General features: G+C 39.5%; 1 protein-coding gene across 1 annotated transcript in view; it reads right to left on the reverse strand.

Moving 5' to 3' along the window:
* The window catches only part of OBSCN (obscurin, cytoskeletal calmodulin and titin-interacting RhoGEF), a 185,376-nt gene that overhangs the window by 36,365 nt on the left and 131,007 nt on the right, over positions 1 to 18,004 (reverse strand). Inside the window, exons 87-94 of the mRNA XM_065666939.1 lie at positions 17,138 to 17,302; positions 15,692 to 15,850; positions 14,275 to 14,452; positions 12,182 to 12,295; positions 11,315 to 11,482; positions 10,937 to 11,039; positions 10,217 to 10,346; positions 8,966 to 9,071 (exon numbers count right to left, since the gene is read on the reverse strand). Coding sequence (XP_065523011.1) covers positions 8,966 to 9,071; positions 10,217 to 10,346; positions 10,937 to 11,039; positions 11,315 to 11,482; positions 12,182 to 12,295; positions 14,275 to 14,452; positions 15,692 to 15,850; positions 17,138 to 17,302 — 1,123 coding nt within the window. The remainder of the gene's footprint in view (positions 1 to 8,965; positions 9,072 to 10,216; positions 10,347 to 10,936; positions 11,040 to 11,314; positions 11,483 to 12,181; positions 12,296 to 14,274; positions 14,453 to 15,691; positions 15,851 to 17,137; positions 17,303 to 18,004) is intronic.

The following is an 18,004-nucleotide window of genomic DNA, read 5'->3' on the forward strand; positions in this document are numbered from 1 at the left end:
TGTCAAAACAATCTTCTGCTCCCATGGCAGGACAAACTTTGACTTTAAATGAGCTACAGATGAAGTTGGATCAAATAGCTTTAAAATATGGGGACAAGAACACCTCAGCTTAGACTTCAGTGCTCTTAATTTATATGTTTAATGTGCAGTTTTTCCTGCAGATTTTTCAGTGGCATTTCTTACATGGAAAACCTTGAAGGTAAAGACAGTGTTTGCTTTGCGAGCATAAGGAAGCCAATGCTCTACAGCATAGGTAGATGGTTCAGTGAAACTAGCAGGCAAAGCTGATTTTGTTTCTGTGTTGAGATTCTGTCGCTACCTTCAAGCAATAGGATTAGCTGAAGCGTAAAGACAACGACCTAGACTGTGATTATGAATCAAGACACCAGCTTTTTCATTTCTCTCTTTCTCCTCACCAGCCTCTTACAGCAGCACATAGGGCTGCAAGTCACCAGCTACCTCTGCTCTGCCTTTTGCACTGAGGTGCAGAGAAGGTGGAAGGAGTTCTTGTGCAAGGAAAGCCTGTTTCTCCTATTGCATTTGTCTAGCCACCATGGAAGACTAAACCTCTTAGATATATTGTAGCCTTTCTCATCTATTGGTCTAATTTTTGGACACTATTATTGTCTCCTCCTGTGGAGATCAGATTTCTTTCCATCATCATTCTCTCCCTTTGAGGATGCAGTGAAGTTCAGGACTGGAGCACCTACAATCAGATTTTGTCCAGAGCACCCTCTCTGCTACTGCTGATTTCCACTGCTTTATTCTTCCCCCCAGGTTTTCTATAGTTTTTCTATAGAGCTTTAATGTATATGCAGAGCCTTCATTATGCCCATGGTGCCTTTAGGAATTACACAAAGTTAAACCATTCTAGATAAAGACAAGAATGAATCCATGTGTGTTTGCACTTGACTGCTCTACATTGCAAAATTACAGTGCATTTTGGGGTCTGGGATTTGCATATGCAGAGACTGTTAAATCCCATCTCTAAATTATCCATTATTTTCTGCTTGTGGTTTCAAAGCTGCTTGTGTTTCTCAGCTCACTACATATTAAGGAGAACTGCGATGTGCCCTAGAGAGTTATTCCCGAACTTTACCTTACCACTATGCTAATTCCAGCTGAGGTCCACTCTAAGAAGTTCATGACCACATCCACTAGCAAAAGGAGGGGAATTTGTGTTGTTCTGAGATCCCACTCATAAATATACCAACCTCCTTTAGGACTGCAGCCTTTAATTTAGGAATCACTTCTTGAGCTGTCCAAAGCAATAGTCTATGGTATTTATGTGTCAGAAATTTAAGAATCAGCTTAATTGATGATATTTTGTATTAGTTTAATATTATTTCATCAACTGTAATTTCACTGCTTGTGATTTGAAATCATGAAGCTGACAGGAGAAATGTAAAATAAAAGCATCTTTCCAGGTGATTTACAGGCACAGGGATGTAGATAGATGAGATTCACTAAGCTTTAGACATGGTCTGACTCTGAGCGATTCCTTGACTTTCTTGGGATGTTTCTGAATGTTGCATCAAAAAACATTTTTCTGTTCAGCTAGCCCATTGGTATCTGAACCCTGATCCTTGAGACAGTACAGACAGTACTTTCTGGTCTTTGCAAGGCAAAAAGAAAGTCTAATAACTGGAGGTGTTAACTGAAATGAAGTGGAAATGAGAGGGGCAAAGGCCCTTGTCTTCTCAGGAGAGGGGGATATGTCTTCTTATAAGCCACTGGCTACAAATGGGTTAAGTGTATGGATCATAAGAAATAGTCATAATAGAAAATGAGATAAAAGTTAAGCAACTCTTAACCACTTTATAGTTGTCATTTTACACATCCTCCTCTCCATCCAAAAGAAGTTAATTTTAGCATCGTGTCCAAGTCAAGGACTGATTTTAGCAACAGTACAACTCTTGAGGGAGTGCATTGCCCCAAAATATCTGTTGTATAGTCACCCACTACCATTTGGTCATGATCTGAATAGCTTGGAGGTGCTCTGAAGGCCTACCACAGAAGGACAATGTCCCCTTTCCAGCACATGAAATAATTTTGTTATGTATTTGTCTATGATACTTAAGAAGACACATTAAGATTTTAATGACTGATGAGCTGTTGGTCTACATATGGCTGAGAAAGTACTGCTCTTTGCTGAAATTAATCTTCCTGTGTTATAGGCACTCACCCAATATAAACCAGGCTCAAAGTATACAAGAAGAAGAAGTCATTATCAGGGCAAAATTTCATATTAGAAATACAGAGACAGAAGCAGAAAAAAATATATATCTTCCTTCTGCTTCATCATAAAAAGCTTTCCTCAAGAATTAAAAGTAGAAAGCCAGAAGAAAACTGCTGTAAATTATGATATACTTCTAAATTTGTACAGTTTTTCAAGTAGCCACTTCTCAAAGCTAGTTTCTTTTCAACACTGAGAGTCAGACTCTACTTCTTGAAGTCTTGTGCAACTCTTATCAGTATTCTGTGTAATTTTTCCACATGTACTATCATAAAAAACCCGACCCAGGCTGTGTCTAGCACTAGTGCTGCTGTGTTTTAAAAGGGATAGCAAGATTTTTTTCAGGTGGTCACTTTGCATAGCACAGAATACCATGAGATCTGATGGGATGGGAATGAACACACTTGCATGGCCAATAAACACAAGCTTGTTATTGGATCATGCATAGGCAGCAAGGCAAAACACAAATGTTACAAAAAAAAAAATTAGCACTTACATGATGATGGTTTTCTTGGGCACTTTAGTCTCTTGTTCAGTGACTACAAAGAAAACAGTATGAACAGCATGGGGTTAAAGAAAGGCAAAAGCTGAAATGATTAAATTAACTTTGCTCAGTTAATCAAAATAAACTGGAGTGAAAAAAAAACACCCAACTGTACCATCCCATCCATGCTTTCTGTGGTTACTTCCAGCATCATCTTAGTGTTTCTGACCAAGAATGAAGACTGCTTTCTGAACAGTGAACGATTTTAGCTTTGAAATCAAGTATTTTGTGGAGAAAAATATTGCTAAGTCTGTTTATTGCACCAGGAGATTCTGACATTTTTGTTTCACAGGTCAAAGCTAGAAAACAAATTGGGTTTTAATTTTATTTTTTTCTATAATAATGTAGTGATGGTGTGAGAAACCTGGAAATGCACTGATTTGGATAATCCCAGAGAGCTGAAATTCTTTAAACTGTGATTTCACTTACTAGAAAAAGAGTTTCCCCAAACACAGAACAGTTTCCAAGCTTTTGTGGACTAGATGCAAAATCCAAGCTGATAACTATGAAAACTAAAATCATTATCATCAGTACAGAAAATCAGTATAAAAAAGCCCCAACAACTAGGAAGCCCAGGAGAGCCCTGTAATTCATCTATGTCTACTCCATCTCTTTTTCACTATAATTTGCAGTTTTTTCTGACCCTTGTCCAATAGTAAACTAGAAGCTGTTGATGATATCAAGATCATAAGTAATAATGATTTTTTCCAAATCATTCTTAAAATTAACATTTTAAAAAATAAGAAAGATACCATTTGAAGAGCTAATAGATATTTTTGACAGGTTCCCATTCTATCTGCTGAAATAAAATTGAGTCACTGCTTAAACCAGACTGCTTTGAACACACTCTAAACTGATGAACCTATCTGAGATCTAGAAAAAACAACAGCAAGCTCCACTTTCTATTTAATAAACTGGTGAAGTTTAAAAATACCCCTGAATTTAATCTCAAAGTAATTTGTCGAGCATTCAGTTTTCAATCTTCCAGCCTATCTTTCTATAATAAATAAGCTTTGGTAATTTTCAGTTGGTATGACTGAAAGTGAACTGCAACTTAAAAATGTACCTATAAAATCACAAACGGTTCTTGCCCAGGGAACTTGCAGGATCTGTATTATTTGTTAAATAACTCATGATTAGTGTTCATGTTTTCAATAGTGCCCCAAAACTGCACTGACTGAAAATTAAAAATACGTTTGCAATATTAGATAGAATAATTTAACCTAATTTTCTTTCCACTTAACTTCCAAGGGCTCTCTTCTGCTGCTAGGCATAACAACAAATCCCACCATAATGAAAACTAATTTTGTGCAAATGTAGATGTTAATATCTGATGTAGAGCAATATGTTTTCGTTGCAGGGCCTTGTCTCATTTATGTACGTAAAAATCTTGAATAATTTCTAATAGAGTCAAAGGAATTACTGTAGAATTAGGTGGTTTTAAACAAAATCTCTTTTGAAATTAGAGCTTATAGCTTACTGGCAAAGTCAAGGGCATGTTTATCCTTGAACACAATTACAAGTGTTTACCTATCCTTACTATTTTTTAAATAATTCAAAACCATTTTAAATGGCATAATAATAATTATACAATGATAGAAGATGAACCGAGTGCTTGAACAATTTAATGCACCCAGGTTAGAAATTTTTACTGAATTTTTAAACTCTAATATTGAGAAATTTTTGGAAAATATCATCAAATAAACGAGGATTCATCCATAAACAGCAAGAATATCAGTTCTGATGTAAATAGGAATGAATTTGATTATACATATAGACATAGGCATTTTGTACAATTATATTAAGAGCAACTGTATTTAGATGACAGTGAAATATGTATTTAATGAAATTTGTTTTGAATTAAATCTCCCAACCATCTTTAATGTTTACTCAATGTTCTGAAGTCCTCCCAGATGACATGGATCAAAATATTTCTATACGTAGCACATGTCAAAGGGATTCAGTATACAAAAGTTCAGCTGGCATGGGATGAGAAAGCTGTAAATGGCATATAGTGAATGGGTCCTGATGACTTGCAATTTAGTGCATGACAGATACATTTTATATGTGCTATCCAAAGTGTGAGGGAGGATTTAAACAATCCTATATGAAGGATAGAACCACATGAAAGTAGGATGAGAGAATTTGGGTTTCTTTTTTTTTTTTTTTTTTTTTTTTTCCCTGAGAGGAAAATATTCTTCATCTGTTTTAACACTGGATTTATCATTTCAACTTCTTTGGTAGCATTTTAGGAAAACAGCTTTGCAAAGCAGGAGCCCCTGATAAGCAGGTTAAAAGCTATAAGCATTAGGATCAGCCAGTGCTTCTGTAGGACCTGACTCCATTTTGGTTAATACATGAAATCATACACTTACAAGTGATTAAACATTTAGGGTAGGTCAGTTCTTGTAGCCCTGGATGAAGGGTGATTTATGGCCTTTATTACAAAATCTAAGTCTGCTTTCTCCACTTGGAGAAGCATAAACCTGTTTTTCCTGCAAAGTACATGCTGCTGGCATAAGCCATGAGAGCACTGCTCTGTTTTCACCCATCTTCTGCTATGCTCTGGAGGTTAACCTGCAACAGGGGATGCACAAATCTGATGTGAATTGCTAAAGCTGATCTTAAAATGAGCAAGTCATAGCCAGAATGCAGTTTGCTAAATTGCGTGAATGAAATGAAAGTGGTTTGCACTCTCTCTAAACAAAATGCTCCACTCCTGCAGCCACTGAGATGGTTTTAAAGGCAGATTGCGCTCTCTTAAATTTGCACTGAAAACCAAGTGGTCAGCACAAAAATAAGACTAGCTGATGATGACAACAGAAAAAAAAACACAACAAGATAAATATCCTAATTATCAGCCTAGCCAGGGATCTTCAAGGACAGAGATGTCATGTTCCTCTGTGTTTTAAAGAGTCTTCCATTTGAAAGCCTCAAAATATTTGAGAGCCCTGTAATGCTTAGCTTTACCCCGAAAGGTGGATATCACCGAACAAGGCAACTAAAGTTGCCCAAAGCTCTGAAAGAGATCTAAGGGAAAACTATTAAGAGATTCCTGTTCTGCAACTGCATGTGCTGTTTTTCTTTATAGTTTTGCTTATCTCCCATTGTGGAGCTCTACTCAGCTCTACTCAACTCTACTCAACTCCCATTGTTCTTGCTCTACTGTTGACTGTCTCATGCTATGTCCTAGATCTGCCCAACAAATGAAAATGTAACACTTTTCAAAAACACTGGGCTTAATTTTTCTTAAAAAAAAAAAAAAAAAAAAAAAAAGAGCAAGTTAGTGAGCCTGGGATGAATGAATGACAACAGTAACGTGTTAAAAAGGGATGCCAGAGCACATCAGCCCAGATCTGCCATGTATCTGTTAAGCAGCGAGGAGCAAAGCAGTCAGACAACTTCAAGTCAAAGAAGAGGATCTTCTTTCAGTTACATTTTTTTAAAATAGCTAAAATATTTCCAATGTCCATAAAAAGGGATTTTTAAAGCAACTCTCCATTGACTTCAGTGCAGCGACAGTATAGCTGAAGGCAGATCTCAGCATTTCAGGCTGGCAGCTCAAGCTGCAGCTGCTCACAAGGAGACCCCTTAGTCCAGTGATTTCCATCCTTTTCATATTTGGTCCTTCCAGTGGATCTGCAAATTCCATAGAATCAGCTAGGTTGGAAAAGACCTTTAAGATCATCAAGTCCAACCATTTACATCTAATGACAAGCAGTTTGGTTTTGAGACCCATGGTGCTGGACTGTGGACCATCACTGCCTGCAGATCAGGACTCGAAAACCACTGTACTAATGGTATCCCCAAATTGTGACAGTAGGTTTGGTTCAGCATAATAAAGAGTACAGAAAGGCAGGATAACAAAAACTGAAATAGTTGCAACTAGAGCCCCTTGGGTGCCTCAGGAGACTGACAATAGAGAGCCAGTGATAAACCAGGTAAAACTTGGACACACCAGGCTGGTGAGCTAGGAAAGAGACACAGTATCAATTTTCTGTTGTAATAACGCCACACAGCAGTAATGTTGTCCTCTTGGTGAAGTTACAAATAATCCCATTTGCACAAATGGAAAGGATTGTAAGGATGGAAAGAGAAAGCCTTCATGAGATCGATCCATCCTCCAGTTCTTTGTCAGATGAACCTAATTTTTCCATAGGTAATCAAGGTTGGTTACTGATTCTCAAGAAAACAATGAATTCCCTTCTTGGCCAAGTGCATCATGTTGAATGCATCCCTGATGTGATTCTGCTCAGAACAATCGTCTTGCTTCATGGATAAGCCTGCTCTCTGCTCCATTGGCTTGAAACAGCTTTCCCCCTGTTCCTGCCTGGAGGTAACTCTATTTCCTTCCCTTTTATCAAGTTCAAGCAACTGCACATCATGGAACAAAAACGATTTCATAACATTTCTGAAGCTTCCAGGCAAACTTCAATTATATTTCTTCAACCAAGCTCACAATTTATTTTTTTATTTATTTATGATAGTAGAGGAGTAATTTGGGGCTGAACATATACACATTTGCAACCCCAAGAGCTGACAATGCTCCTAACACTGTTTTACAGTCGTTGTTGATTTTATAACATCTTCCACCTCGGTACAAGGGAACTTCATCAAGATATGCCACCCTAACAGTGATTTGCATTCCTCTGCATCCTGAATGCCACGTATATTTTGTCTATTTCTGGCATAGCAAGGACAAACTATTTAAGTACTTCAAGGTTTATTCTGCTGAAAGAATTATAGTGTTGCTGTACTAATACCATTCTCCCTGTAGTGTTTCTGAATGATTTGATGGTACTCTGGGAAAGAACTAAAAGGAAAGCAAGTATAAGAGGATGACAAGCGAGTACATAGAACAGGATGCGAATCTGATAGCCTATTGTGTCTGAATACTCTTAATGCAATAATAGAACATTAATGTCTCAGACAGGGCCAGCAGAAAAGGCCCACAGAAAATGATGAATTAAAATATGAGTGGATCACCATTTCCCCTGAATATTTTTCCAGACCTCAGTCAGAGTGCCTTTATATTTGATGGCTTTTAGCGAATGTTGGTAATAACACTTATCCACTGTCAAAAGCACACCTGAAAGCCTGTTGTTATCACAAGACAATGTAAAAACACTGAAGATGAGAAAGAAGGTTCTACAGCTGTTTTCAAACCTCTGGCTTTTCTGGCCATGTCTCCACTAACCACATCTGGTACCAAGTTTTTCTGCCATGGAATAGCCTGTGCCTATCCTAGGCCTCTCTCTTACCCTCCAAAATGGTAAGCTATCTATTATCTGTTATAAGATAGTCTCTTGGCTGTATTATCTCCTGAATGGCTGCTGGAACTTTCCGAGAGAGACAGTGCTGGTTGGCCCATCCTCAGCCAGCCAAAGACACTTCTAAGATGTATGAAGAACCAATTTCCTATGCCAACAAATGTTCCTTATACAGATGTAGCCACTGATTTAAATCTGGTTTCGATGGGTTTACAGCAAGCATGTCTAACACTGGTTGTGGAAATCCCTTTGATAAGAAGGTAACTTTAGACAGTTGTGTCCTAAAGTTGTGAAGAAAGAGATGTATTGTTGGATGGATGTTCCTATCACCCTACCAATTCAGGTGAAATATGCAGAGAAAAAAAAGGAATCACTCTATAACTACGTGGTGTGCAAAACCCGAACAGGACTGAACAGTCCTAGATTCAGTGGATGAATATTGCTGTGGACATACTGCTGTCAGTTCTGCTTTCTCACTCATTCCAGATGGTCTTCAGTAGTATTTCAGAAATGGTCACAATATGCCTGCAGCTTCACTTACTGGCCCCTGTTATGTCTCAGCAGTACATAACTCATGTTCTGCGAGGCTGACACGCATTTTCAAGTGTTCAAACACGAATCGAAACGTTTTATTTGCACTAGTGGTGGTGTGACATACCCTTCATTTGCTCCTCCTTTTTCATATAATGCATTTATGAGCATTATATGATGAAGCTGATTTGCCAGGTTTGCAAATCAACAGATGGTGATGGGTATAGAGCTGAGCTGCAGTATACCCATGCACATCTTGATAGACATACAGATACGCATACACCAACAATTAACATGGATAAGATGGCAAATATATTTGATCTTCAGTGAGGTGGTTTTAGAGTAATTCACTGACATACTTACAGAGCTGGTCAAGGTTCATACCTTCTATAGTAATGGCTTGGTCTCCTCTCCTCTCCTGGGTCAGGGCTGCAGCACTGTGATGGTAAAGTTCTGCCCCACTTTTTGCAGACCCTAATCTGTTCACCAGCTGAAGAGAATCATGCAGTACCAAATGAAATGCAGGATGTTTGGGTGGTTTTTGTATAATAAAAACTTCCTATACTACATTATAAATTCATTACAATTACATGACAGCAGAAATGGATGTGAAGATGTGACCCCAGACCTAAGCTAGAGTCTGAATGAATACACTGCTGCTCAGGGGAGTTCATGATGATGCTTTACCAGAACCGATTCACAAGGAGAAGTTACAGTACATTAGCTACCTTACAGTGATTTGCAGTTTGCTCTGTGGCCTGTAACATGGTCCTGAGGCAGCTCTGTCTCTGCCAACAGGTACAGATTCCTGCTGGATGCCATTTAGATGGTCGTTAAAGAGGAATATTTTATTTCTCTTCCATTAATCTACTGAGTCTTACTTAGCCAAGGGAATGGGATCATCCTGGACCGTGGCACCTTATCCAATGGCACATGCAAGATAACCTGGTTTTGCTAAAATTCTAGTAGAAGTTTTTAAATGGTATCAAACATCCTAAACATTTCTGGGGAATAACTGTGAAGCTGCTGTGAGCTGAGCCGTTTACCATGGACAGCGACCCACGCTAATTTCCTAAACAAGGAAAGCTGCTGACCCCTGTTTTATTACAATGAATGCATAGACTATGGCTAACTTTTATAAAATATTTTACAGTACATTTATTATAATTTCTTGGATGCTACCACATATGCTTGCTAAACAAACAGGAATTTCAGTGGTTTATATACTTCTGTTCAGACTTAATTTCTCTCTTATGGCTTTGGATGATTTTTATTTATGGGGTTTTTTTTTAGCAGCATGAATCTGTCCTAATTTAAAGACAGCCCAGAAAAAAAGATCACACCAAAATGGTCTCAGACTTTGTAAGAGGTACCTCTAGAGATCTGAATGTGGATTTAAACTATAGAACAAGTTCACTCAATTACAATGTGAATCACCAAACTCTCAGATCAGAATATTACGAAGTTTTCGGATGTTCACAATCCAGATCTGGTTCAGGAGAACTTGACTTTTGACCTATATGACAGGAAGCAGCATTTCCTCAGCCACTAATCTCATGCAACAAAACTCTCCCGGTAAAATTAATTCTATCCATGTCATATCAGACAGCAAATCTTTAAATCTTTCATACTTACCTCACATTCATAGTGTCCCATGTCTTCATTGGAAGGGTTCTTGACCACCAGGACTACCATTCCACTCCGTGGTTCACTGAAAGTCTGGTATTTACTTGTGTCCTTCAACAATACACCATCTTTATACCACCTGCATGTAGAAAACACTGAATATAAGCTAGGAAATAATATGCAGTGTCAAGAAGTACCCTCAGTAATCTGCCTATCAATCAGACCAGTGGGCAAACAACTCAAGAGTTAATCATTAGACAGGATTCTGGATCCTGGAAGATAGGTCTGTGGGTGGGTAGCTCACGCATGGATACTAAACTGCACAGGTTTATGAGATTTTTCTTGTAAGTCAATGTAGGAAAATGGGCTTCAAATCATGAGAATATATGCTGAGCTTTTTGTCTGAATGCCCTAGACTAATTGCTGATAAAATCAATCCAGGTGTAAAGCAGGGAGGATGAAGAAATGATAAAATGTTGTCAACGTGTTAGAGCTCATACAGTCTCACGTCAGGGATTATCTGTAGGTACTTCTTTTCAGATGTTTACTAGAATAAATTGTTAAGAATCTCAAGAATGTTTGGATTGGAAAAAGACAGCATTGGGTTGGGATTAAGGTGGAGGACACAGAGCAAAAAGGGTCAAAACCTTGAAAGAAAGGGTAGGAGAGTCTCCTGACCATGCAAGATGGGAAAATGGGATTTGTTCCAGTGTGACTTGAAGAACTGACCTGATTTGAGGCCTAGGTGCTCCTTCGATAGTACAGGTAAACTGAGCATCTTCACCCTCAATCAAATAAGCATTTCTAACCTTGTTCACAAACCGGGGTGGCACTGCAAAGCAAAGATAAATGTAGCTAGTAGCTGAAAATATGACCAGAAACGAAGGATGTGTCCCTGACCAGGTAATCCTCATGATGTCTGCACGCAAGACACTAAAGACCAAACTTTTTGACATAAGAATAACTGATGGCACCTGTACATCAAATGATTATTTTTAAATATTATTCAGTATATGTTATATAGAACTTCTGGAATGTCTTATTATTTATGTTTGAGACATTTTATAGCAGACTCCTTTAAAATAATGTAGCTATGCCGAACTTTACCTTGAACAAGGATCTTTCCTAAGGTACTGGCATTTCCAGCAGGACTGGAAGCAAAGCACATGTACTGTCCTGAGTCAATGCCTGTTAGGTTGTCCAAGATCAATGTGCAGGAGCCGTCGGGATCTTCTATTATAATGTGATGGGGATCCACCTCCACAGGCTTTCCATCTTAAAGACAAAGGGAATCTTTTTTTTAATCACTTTAGCATTGATTATGCTTTCTCCTTGGAAATTCCATCCAGCTTTTCAACTTGAAAGGTCCAAGAGCATAGAGCTTATTGCCACTGATGTTGGTAGTTAAGGAATGAGCTCTTCAACTTCATCCAGGTCTCTACAAAACATCCTCTGGGCAAAGCACTGTTGAGGGACCTCATCACTCCTCATTTAAAAGTTAAATTCTATCAGAGTATCTGCCATCCAGTTAAATTCTATCAGAGTATCTGCCATCCAGTTATAGCCCTGATTTGCTAGCCAAAGGAACACTTCCAAAGTGACTGTAAACTTGCAGAACACATCTTTACAAGGTGTGAACTTCTAGCAAAGCTGGTTCCTCTGCAATACCGTAATATTTGTCTGCACAGCTGCCTGTGCTGACATGGAAACATCTGAGCTAGTTAAAAGAAGTTGTTCATTTACTAGAAGCTGTCTAACTGCCACAAGAGGTGGATTACTAGGGGTTAATTGGCAAACCTGAAAATGAAGGGTATATTACTTGTAGGAATATCTACGTTACTTGGGTTACTTAGTAGCTAGCTTTAAGACTTGACTTGGGTATCTTTAGGTGGTCAACTTTTAGGTTAGCCACTAACTGATTAGTAGAAAGCAATATAAATTTGAAAGAAGCATTTAAAGACTTGCTGCTCATACCTTTGTACCAGCTGACAGACGGCTTGGGAGCTCCTGTAACTTTGCAGGCCAGCTTGACTGTCTCTCCCAGCTCAGCTGTACAGTCTGCTAGCTCTTCCTCAAAGTCTGGAGGTACTGAAACATCAGAATAAGTGTATTAGTCTAGAAAAAGGGAGATCTGTCCATGAGATGGCTGCTGCAAAGTAGAAGAATAGGTTTAATTTTTGCAAAACTGTGAGGTTCACAATGGAAAGCTGAACAGAAAATTTCAGCAGCTAATAGCAAGCAGCTAATAATAAGTGACATGCTGTCCTTGCTTATCTGAAACTAAGTTCAGTCCATCAAATGTCTGTTGTTGGCTATAAAGTTAGGCCATAAAAAAAAAAAAAAAAAAAAAAAGAGAGATTTGTTGCTGATCTGGAAGTATTTTAGGCCATGATTTTAGTAAGCACAGCCATTATTCACACACCACAGAGCTGCCACAGCTAAAATAATTCCCCAATTAAAATGTATCCTTGATATCCAAACTAGTATCCTGTTGATCTTCATAAAATAAAATCCTTCTTCCTTTGCTAAGTTCCTTCCTGAATTGTTAAGGGACTTTAACTTCTTACTACCATATGAAAATACGCAAAATTATTCTGATAATCTTCTTCATTAGAGCACCTCACTAAAAACACAAAAATAAAATGTCCAGGCTTGTCTTCAGTGAATTTACACTAAACCAAATTCTGTTCTGGCATTTTAGGGTGCTAAACTTCCTTATGCTGTGAAGGACACCATTTGTAGCTTATGCCTGGACAATAAAGACGTAAAATGCCTGCAGATAAATTTTGCTGATAAAAAATTGGTGGAATCTCTAATGACAATGTAGACAAAGCAGCCAGAATGACATGATAAAAATCCAAAGCAAACACATGTGCCCAGATGCAGCAACATAAGCCAGAAGACAGGGGGAGGATTTGGTACCCAACAAAGTCATAGGGGCCTTTATACTAGCATAAGTACAACCCTGATGAGGTCCAGAGACTACTTTCCCCCCTGGAGTCTTATGCTCTTTACGCAGTGGGCCAGGGCCTTTACCACCAAGTTCTGTGGTCATCTATCTATCTGCAATCCCTACCAAATCAAACACATAGAATCATAGGATCATAGAACAGTTAGGGCTGAAAAGGACCTTAAGATCATCAAATTCCAACCCCTCTGCCATGGACAGGGACACCTTGCACTAAACCATGTCACCCAAGGCTCTGTCCAGCCCAGCCTTGAACACCACCAGGGATGAAGCATTCACAACTTCCTTGGGCAGCCTGTGCCAGTGCCTCACCACCCTTACAGTAAAGAACTTCTTCCTTATATCTAATCTAAACTCCTCTGTTTAAGTTTGAACCCGCTACCCTTTGTCCTATCACTACAGCCCCTAAGTGCCATTTCTAGTGACAACTCTGAAATTTGTTTTAGAAGCTTCAGTAACGTGTTTGTCTTCCCCAGTGACACACATTTCCTGGGCTATTTTGCTGGAACACATCATCCTCTGCTCATTGACAAAAATGTACAAATACGAAGACAGGGAACAGAGGAACTTCATTAGTCTCTGATTAATCCTCCATCAAAAGCAACCCACATCAGCTGACATAGCCAGGGATAGACAGCTCATCAGCCTGTGTTTTCCACACTTTTGTTACAGACATTGAAGAGTAATTAGAAAGCTACCCATGTGCTCTGCTATTGTTTAGTGACTTATACAGATCCTGCTGGACCTCTGTCACATGAACATAATCAGTTCAGTGGTACGCTCTCTCAGTTCCCTTGATAATAAATGGGAAGTCAAAAACCACTGTCCCATTCTGATAAAGATGCCTTCCCCAGCTCAGGTGGAGGACCTAACACTGCTATAACCATTCCAGTTAAGCTTACTGCTTGCTGTCAAGTAGTGTGAGCTATTTACAGCAGTCTGTGATATAATTCAAGGAAAACCTCCAACCCAAGTTCAGTTTAAGAGGTGGCACATGGTCCTAAATGTTTTTCTTCCTCCTTTGCTAAATTCCTTCCTGAATCAGGGAGACTGGCCAAGAAACAACAAGAAGGTTTGGGTTATCTCAGGGCGTACTCACTCCAGAGAGGCTCACTGATCCGCTGCTGTATGCCACAGATCTCCTTCACCCAGGAGTTCTTGATATTCACTGTACGTGCCTGAAGAAGGTACTTGCGGACCAAATCTTCCCGTTCGTGCCAGATCTCAAATGCCCGGTCATCCCCTTCCACAAGGTCATTCACATCTATGTTGTTCAGCTGCACGACAGAAGGACAACTAAGTCAACACACACCTCACGTTCCTAGGATTTTCAGCCAGAACCTTTCCCACAGCTGAAACCCCAGAGTTTAAGACAGTTCAGATCTGGACCTAGCTTTTGTGAACCAGAGCCATCTTCAAACAAGGTTTGAAATGGAAACAACTATTAAACACTAGCAAGTCTCCTGCTGTTAGCGTGTACCCTCTCCAGTGGACATGAGTTCCGACAACAGCAAAAGGGGAGGGTAATTTACACTGGTTTTAAAGATTGTTCAGATTGCATGAGCGACACAATGTGGCTTTGGCTGGACAGCAATTAGGGTCTTTTGGCAATCCTTTTACCAGTATACTTGACTGCCTGGTTGCCAAACAGACATTTCCCTGGGAGTAATTCTCAGGTTTCAGGAAAATAACATCCAGCAATAAAAGGTACCCCAAGGGTGGAGCACGCTGTCCCTGCAATACAGCATTGCTGGGACAAGTATCTGCTCAATTAGGGACTACATGAAAAGGCATTACAGAGCAGGCACTCCCTGGACAAGTAATCAATATTTTTTTGGGGTGGGGAAATGAACTCTGCCTATGAATGCCGAAGAGGACAGAGATAAAGACTTTCAGAAGGTCCTGACTGGGCTTGGTCAGGAACTCCTTGGTGGGTTTTGTTGGTTGGCTGTTTTTTACTGCAGTTAAGCATCTACAGCCTTGGGAAAACTCTTTCTTCAATTTTCAGCATTTTTAATCTGAGCCTTGAATGTTCGAAGGTGAGCTGGTCAAATCCTCTCAATTTTTCTTTTCTAAACAGGAATTAGTGTCAGGAAAAGACATAACCCACAGAGAGAATCACTAGGGATTAGTTTATGACTAAAACATCGTTTCCTCCAGTTTATTACCAACGTCACAGTCTGCCAAGACCAAAGATCTACAAATGCTAGCAAATACTCTAGACAGAAAAATTCACATCAATATTTCATACTTATGCAATTAGCTGAATGAGCTAACGGAGATGAATAAACACTTGTACATGTAATCCCATTGCACTGAAAAACTCCACCCATGCTTCTGATAGTTTCTGACATGTTTCTGACAGGTTTAGAAGAGATTTTGGGATAGACACAGATTTTACTTGAGCTTCAAATACTTTTGGAAACAAAGGAATAGCTCAAAAGAATAGTAAAATGTCCAAACTGGATATAAGCATGAAGCTCTAAATGCTCTAGATGAGGATAAGGTGATCAGACCTTCATGATGTTCTTGAAGATGTAACTGTAGGTGTCTGTCCTTGTGTCCCGTTTTGGTTTGCAGATCACAATGTAGTTTTTGAAGAGGAAGACATGTCTTTTGTGTCCTTTCCAGGCCATTCTAGCTCCTGGAGCTCCTTCCCACACAATGAAGTGGCCCTGATAGGAAAAAGAAAGAAGCATACACAGCAATAAACCTGGAATAATTATCACAATGATGTCTCACCATCATTTTTCAGTGAACAGACAGCAAATGTTTACTGTTATATTGTCACCTTATGTGTCTCTGTTTTATTGCAGGATAGCAGATTGCTTCTAATGCTAAAGGTGATGCATCAGACTGACAGCACCAACAGAGGTGCACACGGTGCTTGTCATTATGTTGTTCTTTTGAATGGCAGTATTTGTTGCCGGAAAAACACAGAGCTCCTGCTGGGTAGGCACACTCTTGGATATGGAAATGCTAATGAAAGTGTCTTTTGTGCGTTAGGCAGACACTTCATATGCTCACTTGTTCTCCTTCACCAGAGCAGGACATTCATGCTACACACCATCAGACATATATAGCTCAGTTAGGGACATGGGTTTCCCCTTGACATCATTAGGCAGAAGTAAGCAGTGTTGGGGTGGGACTGGACTCTGTTTTGGATGTCTAAATGTGGATAGATGAATGCCCACTGAAGAATTACTGTAATTTAGCCTCACAACTCCACTCAGCAATACACTGTGGTTCCAATGGGAGACATGGGATACAAACAGGCGGAGTAAATGACTTGCCCAGCATGACACAGTAAGTCTACAATGAAACAGGACTAATGTCCTGATAGCAGGGCTTTCTTTCCTCTGTCCTCCTAAACCATACATCCGTTTCAGGACAAAGACCTCAAGGAGCACACAGGTCTCTTAAAGATATGAACAGCTTGGGAGAACATCCATAAGTTCATGTGATGTTTTCACATGGAGCACATGCAACATATGCTATGCTACCTTGTACTGACTAGCCCAGCAAACTAGGCTCTGCAAAAGAATTGTGTAAATTTGAAACCATGTAGACTCAAGAGGCTCAGTAAGTAACACCTGAGGAATAAACAGGAAAACCCCACTCATTTTAGGAACCGGCCCATGTAGCTTGCCGATAATAAGAGAGGAGGAGGAAAATATGAAATGCTGTAAAGTCACATGGAGGCTCAGAACAAGTCTGCTTCTGTTTGATGAGTGGGTTGGAAAGGCAAGTAACTACATTGTGTGTGAAATGCTCTCTAAGTATCTATGCTCTCGTGCTTCAAACCTTAACAAAGCCAGGACACCCGTCGCTTCGTACAGTAAGAAAGGCCAGTACTGTCTTTCAGATATGATTTCTCAAGGAGTTTCTTGTAGGACCTAAGGCTACTTAGAAACTAGTGAGGGCTTGCATAGCACTAACACCAGCTGAGAAATTCCAGTTACCTGTCGGATGGGTTCACCAAGGCTTTCCAGGGTGCCTGGATAATTCTCAATGAGTGAGACGTGGAGGTTGTTTTCTGCTCTTCGTGTGAGTGCAGACACAATGGCATAAGCCTGCTCCAGCAAAGTGCAGTTTTGGCTGTTTCTTGCTTTGTTTCGGATTAATTCCTGTAGATGAATATGAAAATGTTACCAGGGAGTCAGAAAAAAAGAATAAATTTCATTGAGTTTCTCCATATCTGTTCCAGATCTTTCATCTGAGCAACTTTTATCCCATTCTTTCACCATGTGCTGCTTAGCTACTGAAGTCTCTTCCTTCCTACCCATTCTGCAGCCTTAATGACTAACCAGTCTGGCTTTTCCTCATATCAACTGATATTAGTCAAAGTTGAAGCAACTACTAGATATGCTTCAGTGACTGAGAACCAAAAAACCTCCAAAACAATCCTAAGTGTATCCATTGCGTTTCTCTGGTGCTTACCCTGATGATACCAGGAGGCAAGCAATGTGGCAGTTGACTGTGCTAAATGAAAAGTCAATACTAGATTAATAAACAGGGGTTGGAAAAATTACAACATGGCAGTTATCTCGTTCTTCTCACATTTGTTCCTGTTCCTCTCTTTTAGCTATAAAGTCATGGAAAGTGCCCATGCTTGCTCTTTCTTCTAAGAGACCCTTAAAAATGTTTGTGTGCAAGCATGTGCTCAAAATTAGAAAGTTAATGTACTTTGAACTATTCAAATGTCTCACTGAGTTAACACTAGAATACGGAAATACGTTGGCATGACTGTCTTCTTCCCGGATATCCTAGCTCTGTTTCCCATTAGAAATACTATTTGAAAGGCTACTTTAAAATGCTTGTTTGTGGCC

This window comes from Lathamus discolor, chromosome 2 (genome assembly GCF_037157495.1).
Source record: "Lathamus discolor isolate bLatDis1 chromosome 2, bLatDis1.hap1, whole genome shotgun sequence".
In the NCBI taxonomy this organism is placed as follows: Eukaryota; Metazoa; Chordata; class Aves; order Psittaciformes; family Psittacidae; genus Lathamus; species Lathamus discolor.